This window comes from Populus alba, chromosome 1 (assembly GCF_005239225.2).
Source record: "Populus alba chromosome 1, ASM523922v2, whole genome shotgun sequence".
Classification (NCBI taxonomy): Eukaryota; Viridiplantae; Streptophyta; class Magnoliopsida; order Malpighiales; family Salicaceae; genus Populus; species Populus alba.
In genome coordinates, this window is record NC_133284.1 from 1,273,513 (window position 1) to 1,300,535 (window position 27,023).

At 33.1% G+C, this 27,023-nt stretch overlaps 3 protein-coding genes across 3 annotated transcripts; all 3 read right to left on the reverse strand.

Annotated features, from left to right (window-relative positions):
• Nucleotides 1-2,217: 2,217 nt before the first annotated feature.
• LOC118049803 (zinc finger CCCH domain-containing protein 14) lies at nucleotides 2,218-6,811 on the reverse strand. Its single transcript, XM_035059924.2, has 3 exons — nucleotides 6,335-6,811; nucleotides 5,375-5,435; nucleotides 2,218-3,163 (listed from the first exon to the last, which is right to left on the reverse strand). The coding sequence occupies exons 1-3, from the start codon at nucleotides 6,417-6,419 to the stop codon at nucleotides 2,395-2,397; spliced, it is 915 nt and encodes a 304-aa protein (XP_034915815.1). The 5' UTR covers nucleotides 6,420-6,811; the 3' UTR covers nucleotides 2,218-2,394.
• A 1,440-nt stretch (nucleotides 6,812-8,251) lies between these two features.
• Nucleotides 8,252-12,314, reverse strand: LOC118049802 (uncharacterized). Its single transcript, XM_035059923.1, has 4 exons — nucleotides 11,698-12,314; nucleotides 10,722-10,946; nucleotides 9,371-9,754; nucleotides 8,252-8,948 (listed from the first exon to the last, which is right to left on the reverse strand). Exons 1-4 carry the CDS (start codon nucleotides 12,217-12,219, stop codon nucleotides 8,484-8,486), a joined length of 1,596 nt encoding a protein of 531 aa, XP_034915814.1. The 5' UTR covers nucleotides 12,220-12,314; the 3' UTR covers nucleotides 8,252-8,483.
• Nucleotides 12,315-14,821: 2,507 nt separating this feature from the next.
• On the reverse strand, nucleotides 14,822-18,118 carry LOC118049801 (protein NRT1/ PTR FAMILY 7.1). The gene is made up of 6 exons (XM_035059922.2): nucleotides 17,962-18,118; nucleotides 17,631-17,687; nucleotides 17,277-17,427; nucleotides 16,930-17,147; nucleotides 16,277-16,836; nucleotides 14,822-16,008 (listed from the first exon to the last, which is right to left on the reverse strand). Exons 2-6 carry the CDS (start codon nucleotides 17,664-17,666, stop codon nucleotides 15,153-15,155), a joined length of 1,821 nt encoding a protein of 606 aa, XP_034915813.1. The 5' UTR covers nucleotides 17,667-17,687; nucleotides 17,962-18,118; the 3' UTR covers nucleotides 14,822-15,152.
• Between the last annotated feature and the right edge of the window lie 8,905 nt (nucleotides 18,119-27,023).

A 27,023-nucleotide genomic window follows, 5' to 3' on the forward strand; every position in this document is an offset into this window, starting at 1 on the left:
ACAGCTACTCCGCTTCTTCGACCCTTCACCAGCTTCTTCTCAAGCCCTCCGTCGAACCTTTTCTCTCTTATGCCTTGTGCCGCAAGCATTACATAAATTCTTAATAATGAAAAAAATAATAATAAAAAAAAAACATCACAGAAATCCAAGAGGATGTAATTGTTCAAGGTAGCTGGTGGAAGCAAATCGGTGTTGAAGTAGCCACCGACTTCTAACATGGAGCTAGTATTTTGATCAGCAGCAGCAGGGTTCAGCACATTATTATTCAAGTTGATTGCATGGGGTTGGCTCCCCGTCTCCTGTGTGGATGGGACGGTGGTCCTCCCATTGCCCGGTCCATGGGAGGAGGAAGGGGGTCCTCCGACCATCGTGCTATCCCCATCACAAATTGTTCCAGAATGATATATATCAACATGTCCATGGTTAATCTCCTGTTAAGGCAATTATTATTATCATTGTTGTTGTTGGTCTTTTGAAGATTTTTACAACATAATTAAACTTGTGAACGCAAAATGAGAGTGAGAGTGATTCAAGAAAATACAATTTTATATCAGGATTTCCTAAAAATCAGCCCCAGTTAAATAGAGTGTAGTAAAACAATCTATGTTTTAGATTTTCATAATTAATTAGAGGCTTTAATTTATTTAATTTATATTTTCAAGAGTTTATATTCCGAGCATTTCGGTAGTGATTTATAGTAAAAAACACAAGATGATGAGAAATTTGTCGTTCAAGCTATAGCTAACAAATTTCAAGCTATAGCTAATTACGTACGTACTTGCATTAATGATTATTTATAAATTCATATTTTAAAGGACAACTATAGGTTTTCTGGCACAAATTAACTATATTGAAAAATAGTATAATTAACTCGCAACATCATTTTAAATTATGTGTTCAAATTGACTAGTCAGCATCTAGGATTATGTAATCTTTCTCTATATTCATTTATGGTTTTTTAGGGTACTACTTGTACATATTTTTAGTTTTTATATTTGTAGAAATAAAATTGATATGAAACTTGCAACAAATGACGATTCTTAAACATTATTAAAAAAACAAATAGATAATTGATGTGATTTGACGATGATTTTCATAAATAAATTATTAAGAAAGAAAATTATATTTATTTTTGATGTAAAAATCAATTAATAATTGAAAATTAAGATCAAACATATATATATATATATATATATATATATATATATTGGGATATTGCTATGAATGGACAACATGTGCACCTATCTTAAAAAATAAGGTTAGTGTTATCAAAAAGCTACAATGAAAGTTGCACCAACCATTTGATAAAAATGATGCAATTCATGTGCTGCCATCATTTGTGCTATAAATTATAGCCAAGTTGTTTTACCATTCATGCCTATAAATAAAAACATTATTTGAGAGCAAAATAAAAGAGTTGAGAAAGTATGTGAAGAGAATAAAAGAGAAAGAAAGAAGAGCTGCAAGAGCAGCAATGTGAGCTGGGAGTGGAGTTTAAGTGAAGTAATCTTCCTCCTTCATATACTTATATTGTATCATTTTTCTATTTTTAATAATATGAACCTTTCTTATAAAAGCATCTCTTATAAAAGCAAATGATTTGTCGAATCACGTTAAATATTATATTAGTGTGTTTAGCCTTCAATAAGCAACTATCAATACATTACTGGTCGGATTCCCCAACAATTGGTTTCAGAGCATTTGATTTAAAATAATATTTGATTTTTGCTATAAAAAATAAAAGTTGTTAATTCATTAACGTACTCTTCAGGTAACAACCTTGAAGAAAAACCATTTAGGATTAAAAGTTACAGAGCCATTGCTTCTTTATATTAAAATTCTTAATATAATATGAGAAATGAGATCTGTAATTAACCCTATAATTTGAATCAGTAGCAAGCCAGATCTGAAAGCTATTATCATAGAGTGATGTTCAAACCAGAATGTGCCGAGCCGAGAAGCTGGTATTCATTTCTACACTTGCCGGAAATAAGAGACGGTGGGTGTCCTCATCCTCCAGCTTCCTTTTAACCTTAATTTCATCCCAAAATCAATTTAATTTAAGCAAACATTTATTAGCCCAGCAAGACCAAGTTTAAGCGATTGAGGCAGCAAAAAGACAGGTAAACTATGTGTCCCGCAAAGAAAACCTAAGTTCAACCTGGCAAGCATTGTCCCGAGACTTCTGTAACAATAGCAGACCAACCAACAAACATGGAACGAAAAGATAAATAAAATTGCGAACAGAAAAACCTAGAGATGGCATTTGTCAATCTTAGAATCCCAAAATACTCAATAACCACGCCAAATAAGCAAAGGCTATAACAAGAGCATGTCCTAACACAGGAAGAAGAAGAAGAAGAAGATGAAAGAGACAAGGTGGCAAAAGGGAGGTCACATGCCCGACTTGCGCAATTCCTCAGCACCATGTGCAAAATGGCACCTATCCCCAAAAGTGCAAGATCCTTTGTTGAAGTTCTCACAGATCTTGGTCTTGAAGTTGTTTGATCCACCAGAAGAGTGCATTGCTTGGTTTTTTATGGGAGGTCCAGAGCCTTGACCGACATTTGAAATAAGCTGGCGAACCATGTCACTTGCTTGACTGATCTGATCAAATGAACCCTCGAGCTCTATGCTCCTCTTTTTAGGGTCTGCCTCATGATCCCTTATGGAAAGCTTGGCTCCAGTAACACGACAAATATGCTTCGAGTTAACACCGTTTTTTCCAATGATGGCTCCAGCAAGTGATGCATCAATACTGATCTTAGTAGTTGCAGAGGACCCAAAGCTGGCTGCAGCACCATGACCTTGGTGTGGATGCTCCATGTGTCTGCTCATCCTGCCTGGAATTGGCCCCATGGCACGAGGATCCTCATATGATGGAGCAGCAGAAGCCTTCCCAAGCTCCCACTCACCATGGGCAAAGTGGCATTTATCACCAAACTTGCAACCTTCAACTGTGTTGTATTTATTGCACAAACGGGACTTCACAGATGGAGGAGAAGAGCGATCTTGATAAGAAAGGGTTGGGACACCTTGATTTCTGGATGCTGGTGGAAGAGCTGGGCTGCCACCAACATTAAGCATCTGGGACACAGCTTTGAAGCCACCGGGAACATGATGCAAGAAATGGCATCCCTCACCAAATGGACATCCAGAAGTACTGCAAAACAGAAGCATAGAAAAATGACCAGACAATGAGAACTTTTTCTGCAGACCAAGTGTATTTAATTACAAAGCTACAATTACCAAATTAAAGGTTGTAAGAGAATTAAATTAGATGTCAAGACTCAAATTCAAAACAGGCGCACAATTATTTTAGGGGGGGGGGCATAGAACAAATCAACAATGAGAACTGACATAATGATTAGCTTGTGCAAAGATCTCTAAAGCACAATAACCAAGCAGAAGTACAGCAAGAGGTAATGAATGTCATGGCAGAGTGCCACCAGTCAATGAAAGGTGCATAAAAGTGAGCAACCAGCTTTCATTTAACAAAGACTGTTCTGATGCACCAGGGAAAAAGTTTCCGTGCATTTGGAAAAAAATAGCCAAATCCATTGGCTCATTGACATTCCATTGATGCCACTAAAATCTAGAACAAATTCCAATTTAATTAACACAGAAAAAAAAATGAATTAACCAACACTTGCATAATGAAAATATATCCATCCTATATTTTTTTTTTTAGAAACACAGTTAAAAGTTGAATAAATAAATCACCACCTTAAAAGAGAATATATTTCACCGATCCAATCATTAAACCTTAATAAAAAATAATCAAGCAGTGAAGCATAAAAAAATAAAAATAAAAACAAACAAAGCACCTAGAGCATTGCAGCCAGGTAGGTGAGGCAGATTAACCAATCTCTATAAAAAAATTAAAAAAAAAAAATTGACAATGTGTTTGCAAATTTGAAAAGCAAAATTACAAATCTAATTCAAAACACAGATAGTTAGGGAAGACCTCAAAAGAAGTGATTAGAAGAATTTATCTAACACAAACACAGAAGTTAACATCAATTGTCAATAAGATTACCCTCATCACAGGAAAAAAAACAGCAAGTTAAAACAAAGTGCAATATTTGTTCTCGTGAGAAAACACAAAATCTCACAGAATGATAGAACACATCAATGGCTTGAGAATATGAGAAAGAACAGTTGCAGCAAAATTAAAGAGTTGAAAAAACAAAAGACCTATCACACAATGAACAAATATCTCAAATTAAAAGAACAAATGATTGTGCCCAGTAGCATTAAAACTAAAAAATCACATATCTGTGGCTCTATCAGATGCATTTACAGTAACAGAGATCAATATTGCATCAACTCCTAAAACTAAAAGCAACATAACTTGAGTCCTCCAAATCTAGAATTTCCTACTCATTGCAACAAGAACCACATCATGCTAATTGCAAATCAACTCTCATGTGTGCTCCCACTTATCTCAATGCCATACCATCCCCCTTAAACACCCCCCCCCCACAACCCTTCCTCCCCCTCCCAACTAAAATATCTGCGAAATAATACAAAATGTTGAAATATTTTCACCACCTCCAATCTTTCCAAATTTATCCTTTCCCAAATTCATTTAATCAAGTTCATCAGAATAAAATACTGAAATCAATGGATCAGCTGCCGTCAAAAAACAAAAAAAAATCTTTCAACATGTAGCAAATGAAAAAAAAATATCAGGTTGCTATTTTCTTACAGAAGACAATTGAAATGCAATGAAAACATTTTAAAGAACACAACACAGAGCTAAGATTAAAAGATTATTTCATCCCAAGAAATTTTTTATTTTGACAAGGAGGCATGTGAAGGGAAAAATAATACTCGTACCGTGATTGTTGCATTCATCAGTAATGTAATGAGCATACAGAACTTTGAAAGAAAATTGACACAACAAACAAAAATCAAATAAGCCGCAAAACAATGATCGAGTGTATAACACATGGAATTACGCTCATGTTCAACTGTCATGTGGAGCCTGTTTCAGGTTATATGAGCCAGTTGCAAACTACTCATCAATGTATGGCGCCTTTTACTTGCAAAGATTAGAGCAAATTATAAGTGGCCATTATAAGGTTTTGCATCCTGTAAAACTTCTTTCAGTTTACATATGTCGGAGCAAGTAGTTATCCAAAAGTACTCTCTGTAATCAACCGTTTCTGTTCAATTGTCTTGGTTATCATGATTAGAGGAAAACCTGTACCACAACTTTAACTTTCCAATTCATTAGTCCAAATCACACTAATTTCAAACTGAAATTAAAAAAAAAGTGTGTAAGAGAGCTTATTTTACAATTTATACAGATTACAAATAGATGTAGCAGCATTTCGACTATTTATTTTAGATAGGTTAAGATTTGAACCTGAAAAACTTTGTGCATGGCTTCGATTTGCTTCCTATACCAGTTGAAAAGGACTCCATTTCTGTTGCACCAAAATTAATTAATTTCTCTCAGTTAAGATTTCAGTTATTTATTAAACTTCAAACTTTATGAAACTCTCTCAACATGTTATTCTTTCTGATTGCCATCAATAACATGACGATTTTATATGATACAAACAATGCAAACAAGTGAAATTTTATTGAAATATTATCAAAATGGATAAGCTCTTTGGCCCCATTAAATATTCAAGTACAAAAAACAATCCAATAGCAGTTTTCAAAACCAAAAGGCACCCAAAACATTTCTATCACTCTTTTCTTTTCTTTTCTTTTCTTTTTTCAATTTCCCACCCTGGGAAGACAATAAAGCGAGAAGACAGTCTAAAATCTTATATTTTTAAGTTTTTAATTACCCATTGAAAAAACCAGAATAAATAAATTAACTAATTAAATCTTCAGTTGCAAAAAGATTTCAACCTCACATTTTACTTTTCTTCTTTTGAGCAATTTCATGGGGAAAAAAAGGAATGCCGAGCAAATTCACATATCAAAGTACAGGAACAACAATCAGAGCAATCAAAAAGCAACAATAATAACATAAACATAAGCAGCCACTTATTAAATTCCCAAAAAAAAAAAAAACCACCAACCACATTAAAAACTTCACTAGAAATTTAAAACTACATACAATTAACCTAAAAACACAAAAAAAATAAGCTTTTTTCAGCATTGAACACTTAATTCCCCTCGGAAACGAGCCCAAAAACAGTATTAGCACACTCAATTTAACTACAAATTTTGTTCATTTTAGCAGCCTATTTTTTTATTTTTCATTTAATTCAGAGTCATTAACTGTTTAGTAAACTCTGTGCAGTTCCTTAGTACCCTAACTAACTAAGCACAAACTCTACCAAATATAGGATTGAAAGTGAAACCTTACCTTGTCTGTTCTTTTTGTGGCCACCATTGCCATTAAAAGCAGCGTCGTTTCTGGTTCTCTTCCGGTGACCGCCGCCAAATTCCATTCTCTTAAGTAATTTTCAGATCCAGCAATTCAATAACTAAACTACCACTAATCCAACTCGCTCGGTAAGCTACGAAGGAAAGAGAAATATGAGAGAAAAAGTGAGAAGAGGATAGGAATGAGAGAGAAACCCTAGAGAGAGGGAAATTGCGAAATCTAGGGTTTCGAAGAAGAGAAAGAAAGAGCGGGGGTGGGAGGGACTTCAAAGAGAAATAAATGAGAAAATTAAAAATAAAAATAAAAACAAAAACAAAAAAAAAGCGGAATCGAAAATTAGGTTTAAATGGGGTTTATTTAATTTTTTAGAAATTTGAATGAGAGGAGAGGAGAGGCGCACCTGATGCGCGCGTGCGTGAGGTGATGTTAGGAATTTGTGATGACCTCCTGCTCACGTGTACTACTTTTCTATCGTCATGATAAAATACAAGAGTTTATTAAAAACTTGATCCCTAGAGCTTGTTAAAAATAATTTTTTAGTCCTTATAATATTAAAAATAATTTAATAGTTTAAACTTTCTCTGTTTAGTACATTTTTTTAAATGCCCTATTTTTTAATCAGGTTTTCACCTTAACTTTTTTTTTTCTTTACTCTGTTTTTCACAATTTAAAAAGATATTAAGTGTTGTTTGGAGTTTTTTTTTTTTTAAATAGATAGAAAAAACATAAGCATAGCTTGCATTAAATGACCTGTAAATAAATTAGATTAGAACATGAATATAAGTGCTAACTTATAAATAAATTGAAAAACATAAAGATTAAATATGTTATTTTTTATTTTAAGGCTACAAGAACTAGTCTAATACAATCAAATCATAATAAAAGGTATAACTCAACTGGTTAGGTTTTGAGTTTACTACATAGTAATTACTAGTTCGAGTCTCACAAATTTTAAGGTCACTGGAGACTTACATAGTCATTAAACTTTAAAATCTGTGAGATTAGTCGAGATGCGTATAAATTGGCTCGAATATCCACGTTAATAATCCTAAATACCCACATTAATAATAAACAAAAAAAGTAATAAAAGGGTATGATTGATGTGTAAATAAATCTATGTATTATATGTGTATAAGTGTCTATTGCAATAAGTATGGATGGCAACAGGTAAATACACGTTGAGTTATAGATATTTATACCCCTATTATTTATTTATTAAGTAAAATATTCAGATATTTATAAATTATTCATCTGGTCATCCCTATCTATCAAAAAAAGGAGTCAAGTGTTACTGTTTCACATAAAAAGAACTAATTGGATTGTATTTGATAATGGGCTTAATCATGGTCCTTATAACAAGTTATTAACTCGGCAAATGAAAGTTTTAACCGAGCCGAGTTTTAATTTAAATAAAATTAATTTTTATATTGACCCAACCAAACTGGAATAATTCTATGAATTAACCTGATTAAATTTAAGATACTTCTCAAGTCAAACTCAGTCTTGGTGATTTAGATCCAGCAACCCAACAACCTGTATCCTAAACCAGATCAATCTCAGGTTATCCTAAACCAGATCAATCTCAAACCGAATATAAAAACCATGATATAGATGATTAAGCATTATCAAATGGGGAGAAAGCTCATGTCAAATTTTAATTTGGAGAGTCCTAAATAATATCGAAGAAATCGTGAAAATAAAATCTCAGACCTCTAGCTCATGTTGTTTGCCAAGGCTCTCCATGTTAACTACAGATATCTCAAGTCGATGGAGGTTCAAAGCATTTTCTGAAAATTTGTTCTAACAGTTGTCGTTCAGAGGTCACATTTATCCTTGCGCCCTATTTGTATCAAAACTCAATAGCCATAATATCCCTACCATTTGATTCAGATCATCTTGCAACTCAACTCAGTAAAATACGATTGATTCTTGGGAGGTTTTCCAACAATACAGCGTGATTTTATAGTTACACTAGCAGTTATCCTCCAAAGCAAAATTGAAATTACCTGTTAAAGCTTTGTGAATAGATCCAGGTGAACAAACAAGCTTGTCTCCTTGACGCTGTTTCCTCTAATGACTAGAGGAATGGGGATTACGAGGATAATGCCAATTACAAGAAAACAAGAAGCTAGTTAGCTCGAAAATCCAGGAAATGATGCAATTTCTGAGCAAGCAGCTCATAGGTTCCGAAAAGGGGCTTGCTTTTAAGGACCCAATCCTTCTCAAGAAGACCTGCTTTGGTACTTGTGAACATCTCATCGTGGAAAGTAGACACAATGCTGTAGACTGAGGTCCTTAGCACATCAGCCATGGCATAAGCTTTTGCATGTAGAGGACCACCTTGTTTTTTCGTTGTCACAACATCTCTTCTTCCTATGTTTGGAGTATTCCATTTAATAGCAGCTGGCCCCATCAAGTGTTGGGGTTGCAAGCTTGTCTTCTTCCCCATGAAAGCTTCAACAGCAAGCAGGCTAGAGATAAGTGTTGAGGTAACAGCAGCATTGCTACCAGTGAGTTGGGCAACCCCAAATCTGTCCTCCTCGTGCGACCATGCAGTCAAGGAGGCAACTGCCCTGGCGCACCATGCATACTTCTGCAGGAATTGAAAACCATTATTAAATTGTCTACGAATTCACACTGGTAAAATAATTTTTACATAAGGTGGCAAAATTTTCAGTCACAGGCCACCTGCAGTAGAAGAGATTTCTTCCATCAATAAGATACTCAAAAAAAAAATCTACAGTCTGATTTTGAAATCAATTTTGAACTCTATTTGAATGTATCAGATGCATTGCAACAGTTTTTGCTGCATCAGACAAGAAGCTTGCCAACACCGTTATAAATGAAAGTTAAAAAACATAGATATTAGCTTACCACCAAGAAAATTGATATACTAAAACATTGACGATGTCATCTGTAACAGTGATTTGTTTAGGATATAATAACTGTAAAATAACTACAACAAACATTCAAAAAGCAGAATATTTCAATGTCATCAGCAACAATGTTCCATACCTGGAAGTTGTTTAGTGGTTCACAGTGCCTTGAATCCCATTGAGAGTCTGTTGGCGACTGCAATTGATTGGATAGTTGGTGTGCCTTGTCAACAAAACAACCTTCCAAGCCTTCACTCAAGTTAGATGCAAGCTGTTCCAAAGGCCTCAAGCATGCAGCAACAACTCTTTTGTATGTTTCACCAGTTTCTTCAAAAAATGCAGCTCGGCGCCAAGTATCTACATTATTCTCACAAACCATACACAGATCAAGATATGCAAGATACTGTGGAAGGGAATCTGGAATGCTCTCCTCAAGGGCTGCGAGGAGAGGCTCGCTGGGATTTGTCTCTGCTGCAGCAGAACCTTTTGGCGGTGCAAATAAGAACCTTTTTGTGTGTAGCACCTTCACAGTAACAGCAGGGTGTCAAAAGAAGTAGGGTTTGGGAGAAGATAAGACAATTGTGGCTAATTATCTACACGAAACCTACTGCACCATGATTCAGACCAAGCAACACACCATAACACAAACACATTGCCATCTGCCAAGTTATTTTCACTGCAGGTATGAAACAGTGAGGATTCTTACTATTGAAGAAGTAAGAAATGATAGGAAGCAGTAACCAGAAAAGGAAGTCGTGCATACTACACATGCAGCAGACTGAAATAAATAATAAGATGAAAAAGTCATTCCATATGGTGCCCTATTGCAAGAATATTTCTAATCTGATCCATAAAGATTTAAAAAACAAAAGGATAAAAATCCAGGCAGCTTGAACAAGGTTCAATGAGTGGCAATCACTACTGATACAAAGATTTGCTATTTTATGTTATGTTTAGATTGATAGGACCATTAGAGAGTCATTCTCTCATTGAAGTAGGATATTCAGAGGACGCATTTGAAGACAGATGAATGCTTCAATGGCTGCTCTCAAAACTCAAACCTGTACTAGTGTCATTGGAAATCCAAGATGTTTATCATTTATTGTGTTCTTTTAGCTTCCTCAAGAAAAAAAAAAAGAAAAAAAATTATCATTATTTTATTCTTTTAGCTTTCCTTATGAAACTAAATTATGTGAATACCTTTAACTGTCCAGGCAAGAAAAATATGGTTGGACATTCAGTTAAATTTTCTCCAATGCATCAAAGTGCTGGGCATTCTAAACACACGCACATATATATATATGAAAAAATAAACAGTTTTTTACCAGTAAAGAAAGATATACAAATAGACATCAGATAGCTCAGAGTGATAACTATAAAGCTTGAAAGCCAAAGTCATGTGGCTTTTTGATTCATGGACTTGTTCAAATCATCTGTAATGGTTTTTTTAAAACAGATGACATTAAAACAATAAGGACATTTATACCAACCTGATGTAAATGGTGACTCAATTCCCAACAGAAAACCACAGAAAAGCTCCCAATATACAGAATGATCTGCTCAGTGATGAACTGCCCCATGGTCCCTCCACTCTTAAATTGCTCTGGAAGAAACACTTGCAGCACAGCTAAGAATAGGTAAGCCACATTTGAAAGTTTTAAAGCTCGTTTAATAGCCAAAGGAAGTCCCATCTTGAAGCTGTAGAAAATAGGACGCTGTCCACAATGCCAACAATAAATTAGCAATCACAAATCCCATAACTAAAAGAGCAAATGCCACCAATAGATTATCACACAAAAAACAACCGATTAAACAACAACCAAATCTCACTTGAATAATTAGAAAATCCAGAACTCGTCATTTTTATGAAAACACCAAAAGCCCAAATCTCAGTCTCAATAACATACTTCAACCTTATAATTACTAAACACAACTTCTATCAAGAACAACACACACCTTACAGTCACTATTCTTACACAGGTCTTTCGCATCAAAAAACCACAATCCATTTTCAATAGCAATCCAAAACAAAAATCAAGAACACAACTTTATAAGCAAAACATCACATTAACAACCACCCACCATAAGAATCGTAAAATAAAAAAACTACAGAAATTAACAAAATGCCACACTCACTTGCATTGATCTTCCACATTATCAAGAGCCCGTATTCTTACATAGGTCCTTCGCATCATCAAAACCCCAAAATCCATTTTCAATAACAATCCAATAAAAGCATCAAGAATACAACTTTGTAAACAAAACATCACATTAACAACCAACCCAGCATAAAAATCTTCAAAAAAAACTACAGACATTAACAAAATGTCACACTCACTTGCATTGATCTTCCACGTTATCAAGAACCCATATCTCATTTTCAATAACAATCCAATTCAAATACTAAGATCAAAACTTTATCAGCAAAACAAACATAGCAAAAAAAAAATAGCTACAGTCACTAACCTGAATGATCGGAAACTCCAAAACCCATCTTTTTTTATAAACATCAAACAACCCATACAAAACCCCAAACACAAAACCCCTAAATCCTAACCTCGCAATCAACTCAAACCCATCAAAACCACACAAACACACCACTGACAAAGCCCCAGATATCCCAGAAACCACCACAAACACCACAAATCTCGCCGAAACCAACGCACGACGGCGAAACTCAGGCTCCGCCGGTGACGACACAAAAGCAAAGCGGACGAGACCGGCAGCGAGCTGGAGAGGAGAGGCGTAGGGAAGAGATTGTGGAGAGGAGAGGATGGAGAGAGAAGAGGAGAAGAGGAGGTTAGAGAAGGTAAAAGTAAAAAACTTGAGAAGTGAAAAACATAGTTGGGATGGTGAAAATTTGGGAGTGGTAAAAAAGGCGAGGAGGAAGAGTTTTGTGAGGAAGTAAATGGTGGTGGAAGTGAAGGTTTGCCAAATTAGAAACCCTAAGAATCTGTTTTTCGACACCAGTTCTGGCGGCGGGGACATTTTTTCTTGCTTTTTGATGGATTGGAGGAGAAGAAAAGGGAGGGGGAGGGGGCTAGTCTAGAGAAGAGTGGAAGAAGCGGGAATGTCAGCTCGAGTGGAACACGGAAAAGGGCCTTAAAGGAGGGCTTTCTATTTTGGGTTGCGTTTTGTTGAAGCTAGGCCCCAATTACTAGATAGTTTTTCGTTGATGGGCTTTAGGCCCAATTAATCCTTGCTTTGTTGTACAAAGTTAGGGCACTCATAAAAAAAAAAAAAAAAAAAAAAAAAAAAAAAAGAACCCTCAATTCTAACAGTTTTTTACTTGGATTTTGAATCGAAGAATATACTTGCTTACCATACGAGTCAAGCGTACAAGGATGATCCGATACATGAGTATAAACACGGCCTCATGTGATAAGCTCGTCATTTAAAAACTTATTTAAATCAAATTATAATTTAAATTGGTTTTAATATTGGTATAGCTAAATTTAAGTAATATATCTGAATAATTTATAATTTAATTTACCTAGTTAAATTCAGTCGAGATAGTTAAATGAAAACCAAGAATTGTTTCTTAAAAAATGACATGACATCATTTTAAACAAAAACAAAATATTTAAATTAACTTAATGATCTGTGAGCTGATAAAAATCAGTAATTCGTGTCATTTTTAAAATCTAAACCCTATAATTCAATGGTTGAGGAAACTTATTTTCCTCATTTGATTAATTGAGGTTGAACTTTAAAGCCATGTATTATGAAGAGAAAAAGTTTTTTTTTTTTTTTTTTGTCATTTATGAATAATGGGATTAGGATGTAGCAATCGTGATAAAATGCTACTGCTTGATTATTGAGATTGAACTTTAAAGTCATCATTTTATATATATATATATATATATATATATAGAGAGAGAGAGAGAGATGTGTGTGCGTCTATAAGATTATCGAAGAAAGAACGTTAGTGATTTTGCTTTATGGTTATCATCTTTTTTTTTTTTTTGAAGTTTTTGTCCAAGGCTACAGTAGCTTCGGTCTGGATAACTCCTCCATGAATATTTTTCTAGTTTTATGGAGAATTTCTCAGAGCAATGAGTGAGATTTTGAAAATTCTTCCATTGAGAAAATTCCCACTGAAATTCTTTGAGCTTAATTAGAGAGAAATTGAGTGCACCAAATTGCAGAATGGTACAGCCATAAAGAGACCCTTGAATTCATGGTGTCGACAAGAGCCCATCAGACCGAGTAAGAGAATAGTCAATCATGAAATAAGTAAATGCATTTGGATCTTAGTAGGTTCTTGGATCCATCAGTTATTAGTGAGCGAGGTGAACTTGCCCTAGTCCCTAGGTTAGGTTCTTTTTCTAGCACTTTTCCATGACCAGTTGCTGTCCATTCCTTAAAGAGATACGTTTCTGGTCTGTTCACAAATCACAACATGTCAACATGGGCTTGCCAAAGAAAATGCTATTCTTTTAGGTTATGTACGAGTCATTCTAGAAAAGAAGTCCCTCTTATCTTCTGCTTTGAATTTCTCTGGTGTCCCTTAAAGGCTGTATGCTTTCAGGAATCTGCATAGTTGGCTTCAGGGAAGGTAGGAACTGGCCCTAATGCTCCGTGTCATATCGCTCTGCTGCCACAACAAATAAACGTTCACATCAGAGGCAGACACAAAATACGCTGTATTTATGACAGTTTCTTGTGTATGTGTTTGCATGTTCGCGCACGCGTGCGTGCTTGTCAGTTTCGTGGGTTTAGCCTAGTGGAACGGGGAGAGCTCGCAATGTGTGGTTGATCTAGAACACTAAATTCATCGATCTGTCCTGATCAATCTGTTGGTAAAATGTTGTCATAAATCGACAAGTATTAGACTTCGGTGGAGTTTCATAACTGTTGATTGCAATTATTCTGATGAGTTGATACCAAAGATAAAGCAACATGGATATAGAAATAATTTGATGTAAAGATAAGGGCAGGGCAGCACTACTGCATAGCAGCGTAGGCCATCTGGATCAATCTCTTGTAGTTCTATGAGAAACTTGTTAATTTCCTCTCCACAGCTTTTGTCTCCTTACAAAGCATGATGTGAAATCCACTAAAAAGACATGGAAGCTATTGCAGAATGGAGCATGACGCTCAAATTCTGTGTTCTGTGTCCATTTAGTCCACTTGTTGCAGGCTGAGTGAGTCCTGATCCCAAGGCTTAGAGTGGATTGTTTCTTGGTGCTGATCTGCTTCCTAGAATTCAACATATTGCATCCGGGGTACGTAGGTGCAGACTGGCCAAAAAACACCACCTCATCTTATGTCAAGATGTTGGTGATCTAAGGGTGGGTCATATATTATAGCGCATTTGTTCTTTATACTTGTTTGGATTAAGCCTCCAAAGGCTCCGTTAGGTTACGCAGTGCACCTGGTGGCGGAACGCAGGCTGCACTGAAGGTGCACCGTGTAACCAAACCGGTTCTAAATATGGAATATGACCAGTTTTAAAGGAAAGGGAAACCTCCAATTTTTACCTTGATACCTTTCCAATATCTATCTAGATTTCTCATGGTAACAATGCTTTGTTCTTACTCAAGAAAAGGACAGGGCAGCCAAAAGCATTGTGAAAGTGAAGAGAATCTGATGAGCAAGCATGCCCCACAAGGAACATAGAAATATTACATTCCAATCAAACTTGGATGAACATAACCAAACATGACAAGATCTGATCAAGATCTGCCAAACTTATTTATAATATAACCAAATCCTACAACCAGGAGAAAAAAGCAATCATTCCTTCAACAAGCAAAGGTCAAGCTTTGCTCTTGTCGAAAAGAGCCATCCGAAAGTACTCATTCAACTGTTAGAAAGGATAATGAGAACTAGGAATAACCAACAAGCATATGATGGTTTGAGAACACTGGGAAAGAGATCCTGGCCTCCAAATTTGGTTCAAATTAAGGTGGAGCAAATTAAACTTTTGCAAGCACATCATCTTCTTGCTTTTCCATCTCAATTCCCTGACTGTCATCAATGTTGATAGGCTTGTACCACTTGGCACAGAACAAGTAAATCACGAAATCAAAGGCTGTTAGCACTGCAATCAGGAAGTAAAACCTGTCCATGTGTCCTGTGTTCAAGTCATCCGGGATCCATCCAGGCTTGTCACCTTTAGTTGTAATCTTCATCACCATATTAACTAGCATGCTACTGGAATAGTTGCCAAGAGAGATTGAAGCCATGCAAAGTGAGCTTCCAAAACTCTTGATCCCATCCGGTGCTTGGCCATTAAAGAACTCCAATTGACCTATATACATGAAAACCTCAGATGCACCAACAAGAACATATTGTGGAATTTGCCAAAATATGCTTAAAGAGCTGACTTTGTGCCCTTCGATAACATTCTTGAGCCTTTCAATCTCAGTAGCACCCGCTGCAAGCATTGCTAGCATTCCAATGACGAGTCCAATTCCCATCCTCTGAAGCTCAGTTAACCCCTTAGGATTACCACTTAACCTTCCAACTAATGGCACGAGGATTTGACGATAAATTCCAGTGCAAACAAGGACACTGCAGATATCGAAGGCAGACATGCTAGCAGCTGGGAGGTGAAACTTTCCAATATTGGAATTCATGACATCTCCTTGCTCAACAAAGAGGGATGCCATCTGAGTGAAGACGACAGAGTAAATTATAGTGCATAACCAAACAGGTAACATTTTAAGAACACATTTGGCTTCCTCTACTTGAGTTATTGTGCAAAGCCTCCATGGATTCTTTTGGTGACTCAAATCATCCTCTGTCATTGTTGCTGCCTTGTCCAAAAACCTAACAACATTAAAAAAAGAAACAAAATCAGTAATCATAAATCACTTGCCAGTCCCTTTCATGGCATGCTCAAAACGAAAATTTATGGCTATCGACCTTGGAACAAACATTATTTCCATGTGGTTTTGCCTTTGAAAAAACGACCACTTCAGTAGTTGATCTATATGGGTTAGTCTCATAGGAGGAAAATATGGATGATTGAGGCTTTATTGAGCTACTAACACACTTTAAAGAATCATTAATTTATAAGAAGGATTTCAGTACTTACTCAAATTCTTCACTGTGAAAAATCTTCCTGCTCCCTTTGATAGCAGATTCTGGCCCTTCTAGTTCATACAGTTCATCAGCTTTCACCGGGATGACATCCCATTTCCTAGCTGCAGCCACAAACACCTGAGCAACTCGCGGCAAAGGGTTGCCGCAGGGTTTTACGTACTTGTAACCAGGTGCCCCAAACAAGAATGATACCAAGGCTATGACTGCAGAACCTAATGATAGCAGGAAGCCTAGTGTCCATCTGCCATGATCCTCAAAGTACACCAAAAGGGTGTTTGAGAATAAAGATCCAAAGTTGAGTGCAAAATAGAAATAGCAAAAGAAAGCTGCCTTGGAATTTCTTTCTTTCGGTTTCGACTCGTCAAATTGATCTGCTCCAAATGTCGCTATGGAAGGTTGATGCCCACCATATCCAAAGGCTACTAAGTATATAGCCAAGTAGAAGACAGCTTGTCCCATCGATGTTGCCGGCACACAGGATAATTTTCCATCACCACATCCATCTGGTATGATCAAGAAAAACCAAGATGATACCGATACGAGCACCAACCCCTAATAAACACACACAATGGTTAGCATATCACATCAAAGTTACAAAACAAATTCAGATTTCAACTTCTAAAACGGATTACATATATTACGCACCGAGACGAATATTAGCTGAAAGATTGCACAGGTCAAGTATCTACCCCAGTATGAATCACTGAGGAAAGCTCCTACGAGTGAGCACAGATAAACTGTGCCAGTCCACTTGCTGACATTATTGGCAGCATCAGCATTACTTTGACCAAGAACTCTTGTTAAGAATAGAACCAAATTCACACCAACTCCAAAGAAAGCTAGTGTAGCCAGGCATTGATTTGCTGCAACGGAATGGAGTGGAAACAAAACAACAAGATTAGTCGCTTACATTCTCTTACAAGCCATAATTAGTTGCGTAATAAGAAGTTGAAGGGTTTTTTTTTTTTTTGATCTCTTTTGGTTATGAATACCTAGCAAGATGCTTGCAGCTGTCCACCCTCCAGTTCCCTTCCAAATAAGGGAAGGCTTTCTGTTAGCAATCTCCTGTTCTTCCTCAGTTCTGATTCTCTTCACAGCTACATCTTCCCTGGAGATGACACTACTTTCTCCTTTCACCTGCTTCTATTTATTTATTAAAAAAAAAAACAAATAATATTGTTATTATAACTCAGCTGCACATAACTGGCCAATACCGAAAAGCGAAATTTAAAATTAAAAAACATGAAATTAAATTCCTGTACTAAATGAAACATGGTAGGATCAGGGTATTTAATTACAAATTCTTGAAAATATTTTTATTAACATAATTTTAGTATTTTACGAACCTTTAGCACAACGTTGGTGGAAGAGAACGAATCCATAGCAGCAACTGAATGTTTGTTCTGCAAAATAAGATCAGAAATCGATCAGAGATGGAACGAAGACATGAATTGATGATCATCAAAATTTGAAGGAGATAGAAAAGAGACATAGATAATAATAATAATAATAATAATAATGTAATGGCAAGCAACGTAGGACGTCAAGACTACATGCATGGCCACGTTTAACAAAAAGAGAAAATAAGAAATAAACTAAAAGGAAAGGGGGGGGGGGGGAAAACTCAATCCTTAAAATAGAAAAGGTAAGACTCGAGACTGTGCAAGAACACATTACCAGTGCACGATAACTTGTTAGGACTGTTGATCTTGGCCCAGAGGCTGAACACAGGGTTTTAAACTCCTCAAAAGAAACTCACAAACATTCAAAAACAAAAGGAGAAGTGCTACAAGAAGTTTAATATTGCAGATGAGGAAGATGGATAAGAGTGTTGTGCAAGAGAGTTCCATTTATAGGAAAAAATGAGAGGAGAGGAAGAGAGTGGAGGATGCAAGTCATTTTCAGAGTCCTTTATTATTGCTATTGAAGAAGAAAATATGGGTGGAAAATGGAATAGGGAAGAGAGGTCAACTTTGAAGAGTGTGTGCCACAAATTTGGTCATTTCCTCCATGATCAGATCATAGCCAGTGGGATATTACTTTCATGGGAAAATTAAAGATGCCATCTCCTTCCTTAGAAAATCTTTACTTTTCTCTGAAATTTGATAGTCTTTCCTTAATTTCACTTTCTTCTCAATGTTATCCGTTTATAATTTCCAAATAATTCATCACCATGCATGAGTAACAGTCGTGAACACTATAATTTCTGGCTTGTTTAAAAGTGTGGTTACAGTTATTCAAATTGTTTTTCTTTTAAAAAAATATCAAAATAATATTTTTTTTTATTTTTTAAAAATTATTTTTGATATCAACATATCAAAATGATCTAAAAACATTAAAAAAATATATATATTAATTTGAAGTTAAGAAAAAAATAAAAAATTTTCAAATTTTTTTTAAAAATACTTTTGAAACGCAAATACAAATAAAAAAATTATCTAAAAAACCATCTCCAATGAGGCCATGTGGTGCAAAAATTTCTCAACTTCATTATTTATATGAAGAAAAAATCATATCTAAGAATTTTTCAAAATTTTTTCTCGTGTGAATTGTAAACATAAAGTAAAACACAAAAAATATTTTTCATATGTTACTTTTATTGAATTACAAGAAGCATGTAAATGAAACCATTCATATTAAACTCGTTAGTTAAATCATTAATTTAAAATAATAACTTGGGTTAGAAGTAAAAAAATTACTCTTATCGAGTTGAGTTTTCTTAAAATAAAATTAAACAATATCACACTCATCTATATATATGACCCGGCCATGTATTTGGTTAATTTATTTTCAAATTAGATTTAATAATTATAAATAAATACACCCACATTTAAAATAGATCAAAGTTATCAACTGCCAAACAATTATTAATTAAAATAGATTCATACAATATAGTTATAATATTCAATACATTTACATTTGTTTGAAGTGGGATACATGAGTTTCCTTAAAATATTCTCTTCTTGTCAAAAAAAAAAAGAATCCAAAAGTCAACCTGTACATGTATAGTTGTGTATAGTATAGAAAGAAGACAAAATTTCTTTTCTGCCACATTTTGAGAAAATAGGACTATGCAGTAAAATTAAGTAGAACAGTTATCCAGCAAAGGTATAGCGTATAATCAAGGACTCTAAGAAATAAGCTTTATAAGCAATAATTCTATTTTGTAGCCTTGTTGTTAAGTGTTCTTATCAATATAAATTATAAACACAAAACATATGCAATTAATCGAAGTAATATCGATGCGTAAATCATCTGCAAGTCTACTAATTTGATGCCATATCTCCGTTTTGAAGATCCCATCAGATTTTTAAAGTCCATGGAAGGTTCTAGTTTCTTGCCTTTCTTGTGATTTTAGATTTTCTAGCCAAGGTAGCCCACGAGTGAAATCTCATTTTCACGTCAATTTCACTTATCCACGCCCATGATTATTCTTGATGCAATTAGATTATATATTTTTCTTTGATTAGATATGTAATTAACACCTAAATAATTTAACTGATTACCATAATATTCTATGATTTATATAAAACGCCTAATTAATAACAAAAAGTAACATATTGCAAGTGGATATATATAGTCACATCTATCTATTTATACAAAGACTCCATTGCATTCTATAACCTAGCTAGGGCAGGATCTTTGACAACTCTCTGAGTAAATAGATCAGCTTGAAGTCTTTGATAGGCAACATGGGACCAAGCTAAAATTTGAGTCTAAGGAGAATAATTAATGTATTATCACGTAATAATTATGCAAGAACAAACCTTTTACGAAACTTGATCACAGACAACTTAAATTTTTCCGGGACTGTGACTGGTTCTTGGGATGGTGAAGAGCGGGCGGTGCCAATGATTATGCCGGACTCCGGCGACGGTGAAGAACGTGTGTCGATAAGACTTGCTGCCGGTAAGCTAGAAAATCCGAGAAACCCTATTGTCATTTATGTTTAAAAGATGAGCAAAGCTGGCCAGTGGCCTCAAACACTCTCAATCAATATCCAATGTGTCAATGCAATGTTAGCTTTGATAAACTATTTTCTTTCATACCACACACACACACAAACCAAACCCTAGCTAGCAAGTACTGTTGTTAGCCAATAAAACTACTGCTGTACTCGTCAACGGTAGAGAGAATGGGAGAGACAAGGAGTGTTTATATAGTGATGGGATAATTATCTTAACAAGTAATTAATCCTTAAATAATGCTAAGTTTGTTTCATCAAGTCAAGGAATTAATTAGTCTCCTATATTGATAACTAATTCCTAATAAAACTCCTACTCTTTTTCAACTTCTTTGATCACATAAGAATAACTGATTTTTTTTATTTAGATATGACCATATAACATTAATTCTAGCTGTTTTATTTATATAATCATTTTAAAAAGAAAAAAAAATCAAATCTGAATCCATAAAAAATAATAAAAACATAAATAATTAATCTCCTTTAAATTTTATTTTATTTTGGATTTAGGATTTGTCTAAGTTCGTTTCATCAAGTCAAGGAATTAATTAGTCTTCTATATTGATAACTAATTCCTAATAAAACTCCTACTCTTTTTCAATTTCTTTGATCACACAAGAATAACTAATCTTTTCGTTTAGATGTGACCATATAACATTAATTCTAGCTGTCTTATTTATATATTCATTTTAAAAAGAGAAAATCAAATCTGGAACCCATGAAAAATAATAAAAACATAAATAGTTACTCTCCTTTAAATTTTATTTTATTTTGGATTTAGGATTTGTCTAATGCTAAGTTCGTCTCATCAAGTCAAGGAATTAATTAGTCTCCTATATTGATAACTAATTCCTAATAAAACTCCTACTCCTACTTCTTTGATCACACAAGAACAACGGATTTTTTCGTTTATATGTGATCATATAACATTAATTCTAGCTGTTTTATTTATATATTCATGTTAAAAAGAGAAAATCAAATCTGGAACCCATGAAAAAAATAATAAAAACATAAATAATTACTCTCCTTTTAATTTTATTTTATTTTGGATTTAGGAAGAAGGAAAATGAATTATTCTTTGTTTGTTAGTGTGAGGATTGTTTAAAAAACTCCAACGGTCATTTTCTTTATCATCATGAACGGTCAAGAGATTATTATTAATTAATTAAAATCAAACCTATTGGGAAGAGGTGGAGCTATATAAAAAAAATAGAAAAGGTTGGAATTCGAAGTTTCTTAATAAAGTGTGGATTAAGATATAAACTCATTAGCGGAATCGGTTTGGTTTTAATCCCTTACTTGATATTGTGGTATTTTTTATTTTTTAAAGTATGTTTAAAAATATTTTTTTCTCTAAAAAAATATTTAATTGATTTTTAAAAAAAAGAGTTATTCAATAATTTTGATGTATTAATATGAAAACTAAATAAATAAATATTATTTTGATGTGTTTTTAGTTGAAAAACACTTTTAAAAAGCATCATGCATTATATTATTAAACATACAAAAAAAGAAAAGAAAAAAAACTAAAGTCAATAAAGACATCCAATGTCATAAGTTGGAGAGGTTAACCCAAAATTAACAACATCTATTTAATATTTTAAAATAACAAATAATGTCATTTTATAAAGATTAAAAAAAAAAAAGTTAAACAAAATCTGAGAGAATTTTGGCTGAGTTTAACTCAAACAACTTTCATTTTATCTAATTTAAACTCACCACTAAACCATGTATTCAAATAGGATAGGAGTGTGCTATATATAATTTTAAGAAGAACAAAATTCATCATGTTGCTGCTGTGTGTCCTGTTCCTTGCAGCAAGTGATTTTGTTTTTTTTATTAGTAACTTGTATGTCCGACTAAGTGTTTATATATATTTTGATTAAATTTATAGATTTTAAAATTAACAACCATATAAATATTCAATAGTTCTAAAATTTATAAAATTTAAAATAATAATTTTAAAAATATAAATTTAAAATCTTACATACCACTTCTATTATCTCAGTATTACAGCAAGTGATTTGTTACTAGGGTGCTCGATGAACAATTTTCATGCACACAACTTTTTTTTCAAAAGAGACTAAAAACGCCAAGCCATGTAGATCATAAGCTGGTGATGAAAGAGAAATGAGGCAGTATTAAGCCCATATTTAACAAAATGGGCTCAGATTTACTTGATAATGCTACTCAAGATGAATTTTCAAAGAAAAAAATGAAAAAGAATTTATGGAAGGAGGAGGAGGAGGAACTTGATTTCAGGGCCAGAATCGAAGATGAAAAGGTGATAAGGACGGGGGCCATTTACACTGTGCAGCCATGACTTATCAAATCAAACAATTTCTAGGAGACTAGTGTCCATTTCAATTCATCTTATCATTAGATAAGCTGTCTCCCACTCACACCCGATCTTGATTCTCATGAGTCTCTTAATTTTCTCACTGTTTGTTGCACTGTAAAACTGTCTTTCACTTGTTCATTATGACTCATTTCCTCCTCAAAATCTTAGCAATTTGCTTAGTCTTTTTCTGGCAATGTGTAGCTCGGATCTTCGTCAACCTTGCAAGATTTGAGGTTGAAATCTTGAGAATTGTTGGATCTTTCTTGAACAAAAAATATTTGATAATAGCAGACCAAGGTAAGTGTTTGTTCACGTGGTTGAAATCATAATCAACTGAAATATAATTGAAATAGAGTATTGAACCTGTTTCTTTTCAAATAGCTTTTCGTGAAAATCATGACAATAATGTTAAAAATTATTTTTAATATCAGCACATCAAAACGATCCAGAAAGTATAACCGAACTCAATTTTAACAAAAAAAAATTGAATTTTTTCCAAAAAGCTGTTTGGAACCGCAGTTTCTTAATGATAGAAGTAGGATTAGATAATGTAAGAGTGCCAACAAATTATTATATTAACTTAACAAAACTCTCGTTAAATAACCAGTTCAAACATAACATAAGAGTTTAAGCTTTTAAATAAAATTTTAGGATATAATTTATATTATTTTATAACATAACTTTTCAAGTGAAACTCATTTGAATTTGAAACTTGTACAAGTTCATTTTATCATGTGATTAATTTTTATCAAATAAATGAGGATGGTGAGATTTAAACTCGTGATTACTTAGTCATTAAAACTTTGATACCATGTCAAATAACCATTTTAATACAAGAGCTTAAACTTTTAAGTAAAGATCTCATGATATGATTTATATTATTCTTTAATAGCTCTTAATAACAATTACATATAATTTGACTAAGAGTTTAATTTTAGGATAAGATTAATGTTAATTTTACATAAAATTCATTTGTCAAAAAAATATTAATCACTTCATTAATAATTATTGAAAATCCATTTTTTTTATATAAATAAATTTCATGAGACTATATATTATATAAGATTAGCATATTTTTTTATGATTGAAATTTGTTGCAATAACTTCAAGTCATTGGTGACTCCTTAAAGAATTATGCTAGACTTTTTTTTTGTTATGCAACCCGTTCCAAAAATTAAATTAATATTTACCAAGGTCATGATGACTTTAAGTCATATAAGAAAAAAAAAATTATAATTTCATTATGCGGTCGCTGTTATTCGATGGTGGCCAATGGCATATTTGAGCTTCAAGTCTTCACATGATGATGACTGTATTGAAGCAGGATATACCATAGACTAATTTCAAGATAAAATAAAAAACCCTAAATTGCCCCCTTTTTTTTTTATGATTTGTGAATTAGAATTCGAAAACTATTTTTCTAGATGAGATTGAAATATTTGTTTTTCTTCCCTAATAGTGAGCAGATTTAGATCAAATTTATTAAATCTATAAATTAATTTGTTGAATCGGGTCAACTAAAATGTTATTATTTTAAAATTATTTTAAAAAAATAAAAAATAAAACTAAAATCAAATCAAATTTTAACTGGATTAACTTGTAAAACATTATATCAAATTAATTTTTATTTAATTTAATTTAAAAATTAAGTCAAATTAGCAAATAAATTAATTAATCTCTCGTACTGGAACAAATTTAATGATATTCTGTTCTCTTACCCCCTTATCTATTTCTAAAAAATATTACATAAACATTATCTCTATGTATAAATTAAATTTGATTAAACACTAATCTAAAGTTTAATCTTGATATGGAAAAGTTGATCCAAAAAATATTACATGAAATTGAAAAAAAAGAAAAAGTTATGTGCGTGGGTAAGAGATAAACAACTACATTAAAAGGTAAGAAATAAATCCCATAGCCTCTTTTTTCTATGCGTGTAATCCATGCATTTTGCTGGTATCTTTTTTCCACCTTTATTGAAATGTCATTCTTTTTCAAGGCGACAAATTAAAGGTCATAATCATTTCCTAATGTCCATTTCTGGCCTCTAGATCTTGTTGGCTCCATAACCAAGTGGAACTTGTGCAATGTACAGATCATCAGATTTTAGTTCGAAACAATCATATAACAACAGTAAGAAAGATTTGGTGACCTAAGAACTACAAAGTGGTGCATTTGAAAAATCAACAAGATCAGCTGATTTGTGTTTTACAAACTCATTAATCACGCTAAATTCACGGGTTAAATAAATTAATTCAGGTAATAAATTAAATTTTGATTGAATTACTTTTATCTTATTAATCTAATTTGACGACATTAATTTGATTTAGTTTATTTAAAACTTCAAATCAGACTATGTCTCAGATTGATGGATCACATGTTTGACATATTAAACTAACACAGAATTTAATAACATATATATATATATATATATATATATAAATTTTTAGTGATGTTCATGATTTTTTTTATAAAAAAAATACTATATATTTTATGAGAAAAAAAACAAGGATGAGATAATTAGTGTTGATACCAAACATGTAGAATCACGAGTGTCATGATTTGTAATTGATACTTTATATTATTTTTTATATTGAATGTAGTGTGGATGATATCACAAACAATAATAATCATATTGATGATTGGAAATGAATATGATAAAGTCATGGGTGGATGTGGATCTTGAGGAATGGAAGTTTCCACCATGGAAATTTTATACAATAATAATGTTAGACTTGAAATTAATGGATTTGATAATAATGGGTAGCTGATTTGTGTTAATTAAGTTACTTTCAAGCCAAATTTTAGTTATAATTATGATCTTGTTTTAACTCTCAAAATTGAACTGCCTAAACATATATTTTTAAATATTTCTTTAGATGATCTTAAGGATATATTTTTACATTGATTTAATGCATTAAAAAAAAAACTTAATAAATTTTATTAAATGTTGACCCTAAAAGTCAAAATTTACCAATAAATCAATTAAGTTAGCTCTCATTGAGCTAAAGATTACGTGCCCCAAATCATTCTATCAATTTTTTTTCCCTCAAAGATTACTGTGTTCTTGGATCAGTGTCCACACACACAGAGAGAGATTGATTTTTTTTATTTTTTACTTGTCAATACAAATACAAATCATCACAACATAAACAATACATTTCTAAAAAAGTTTTTTTTAATGATATAATATTATTTAACACTAAAATCTGCACCGTTCATATTTCTGGCGTCATCCCCATGTTTATCTTTGTGGTTCAGAGGTCACTCTACCCATTTTGGAAACAAACACATACAAGAAAACAAAACAAAATGATTCTTGCAGGCAGCCTGTAGGAGATATGATAAGACCCTCAAAACCCAGAAGGTAGACTGATGAACAGTTGATCATGTGATCATAATCCAGTTAGAATGGCGGTGTCAAGGGTGGAAGCCACTGCTCCAGCTGTCCTTTCCTAACAGCTCAATTAGGTAAGCGAGCCCCCTCTCCCACCATCCTTTGTTTCCGAAAGCAGGCTTTTGCTCTCGTGGTCTTGGGACACTCGACAAGCTGCTTTATAATTCCTCTCCTATAATCATTCTCCCAATCTCATAGAAGAAACTAAACTCGATAGCAAGGTTTGTAGATTCTGTTTCAATAAATATATTTTTTTTTTAAATTAGAATAAATGTTTTAGTTTAAAGTATTTTGACATGCCTGTTTCAAGACTGTATTGTTTATATGTGTGTATATTCAACAAACATAATTCAAATTCAAAATAAATTAATTATAAATTATGCAATACAAACACAATGTCAAACAAATATAATTTTAAATTTTAAAATATTTTCAAATAGTCAAGATTAAATAGATCTTTAACTTAAAGTAATTCAACTTAAAAAAAAATCAAAATATTATGAAATTAAAATGTTTAATACAAATATTTTAAATATAAAGCCATTAGTCAATGTTATCAAGACTAATAGGATCTAAAACATTCCATTGTTTTACTCAAAGTCCTACAAAGTATAATCTTAAAAAAAAAACATAAATATAAACCATATATATTAGTGATAAATCTAATTTTTAAAAAATTAATATCATTGTTAATGAAAATAATAATAATAATTTTCAATATTATTATTAATATCATTGTTATTAAAAATAGTAATGAAAAAGAGCTTTTATACTTGGGTGATTTAATTAATTAAATTGAACTAGGTTTCAATTTGATATAATGACTTTTTCAAGATCGGGACGGAAATATGTGGAATGAAACCGGAACATTCCGGAATGGAATTTAGCCAATAAAATTTGGAATAGACCAAAATTTGAAATGAGGTGAAAATTATTTTATTTTTTGAATTAGTATGAAATGTTTTGAAAATTCCAGATGAAACAGGACAAAATTGATAACCTTGTTCGATAGCCAACCCGTTTGAAGGCCTAGA

Bases quoted from the DNA above. Each gene is read 5' to 3' on its own strand.
- LOC118049802 (XM_035059923.1), bottom strand. From the start codon at position 12,219: ATGTCCCCGCCGCCAGAACTGGTGTCGAAAAACAGATTCTTAGGGTTT. The intron at 10,947-11,697 runs GTTAGTGACTGT...CATTGTGGACAG, and splicing joins TGGAGTTTCCGATCATTCAG to CGTCCTATTTTCTACAGCTT. The intron at 9,755-10,721 runs GTTGGTATAAAT...GTTACTGTGAAG, and splicing joins TGAGTCACCATTTACATCAG to GTGCTACACACAAAAAGGTT.
- LOC118049803 (XM_035059924.2), bottom strand. From the start codon at position 6,419: ATGGAATTTGGCGGCGGTCACCGGAAGAGAACCAGAAACGACGCTGCT. The intron at 5,436-6,334 runs GTAAGGTTTCAC...TTGGTGCAACAG, and splicing joins CCACAAAAAGAACAGACAAG to AAATGGAGTCCTTTTCAACT. The intron at 3,164-5,374 runs GTTCAAATCTTA...TCTGTTTTGCAG, and splicing joins CCATGCACAAAGTTTTTCAG to TACTTCTGGATGTCCATTTG.
- LOC118049801 (XM_035059922.2), bottom strand. From the start codon at position 17,666: ATGGATTCGTTCTCTTCCACCAACGTTGTGCTAAAG. The intron at 17,428-17,630 runs GTTCGTAAAATA...ATAAATAAATAG, and splicing joins CCACCAACGTTGTGCTAAAG to AAGCAGGTGAAAGGAGAAAG. The intron at 17,148-17,276 runs GTATTCATAACC...ATTCCGTTGCAG, and splicing joins AGCTGCAAGCATCTTGCTAG to CAAATCAATGCCTGGCTACA.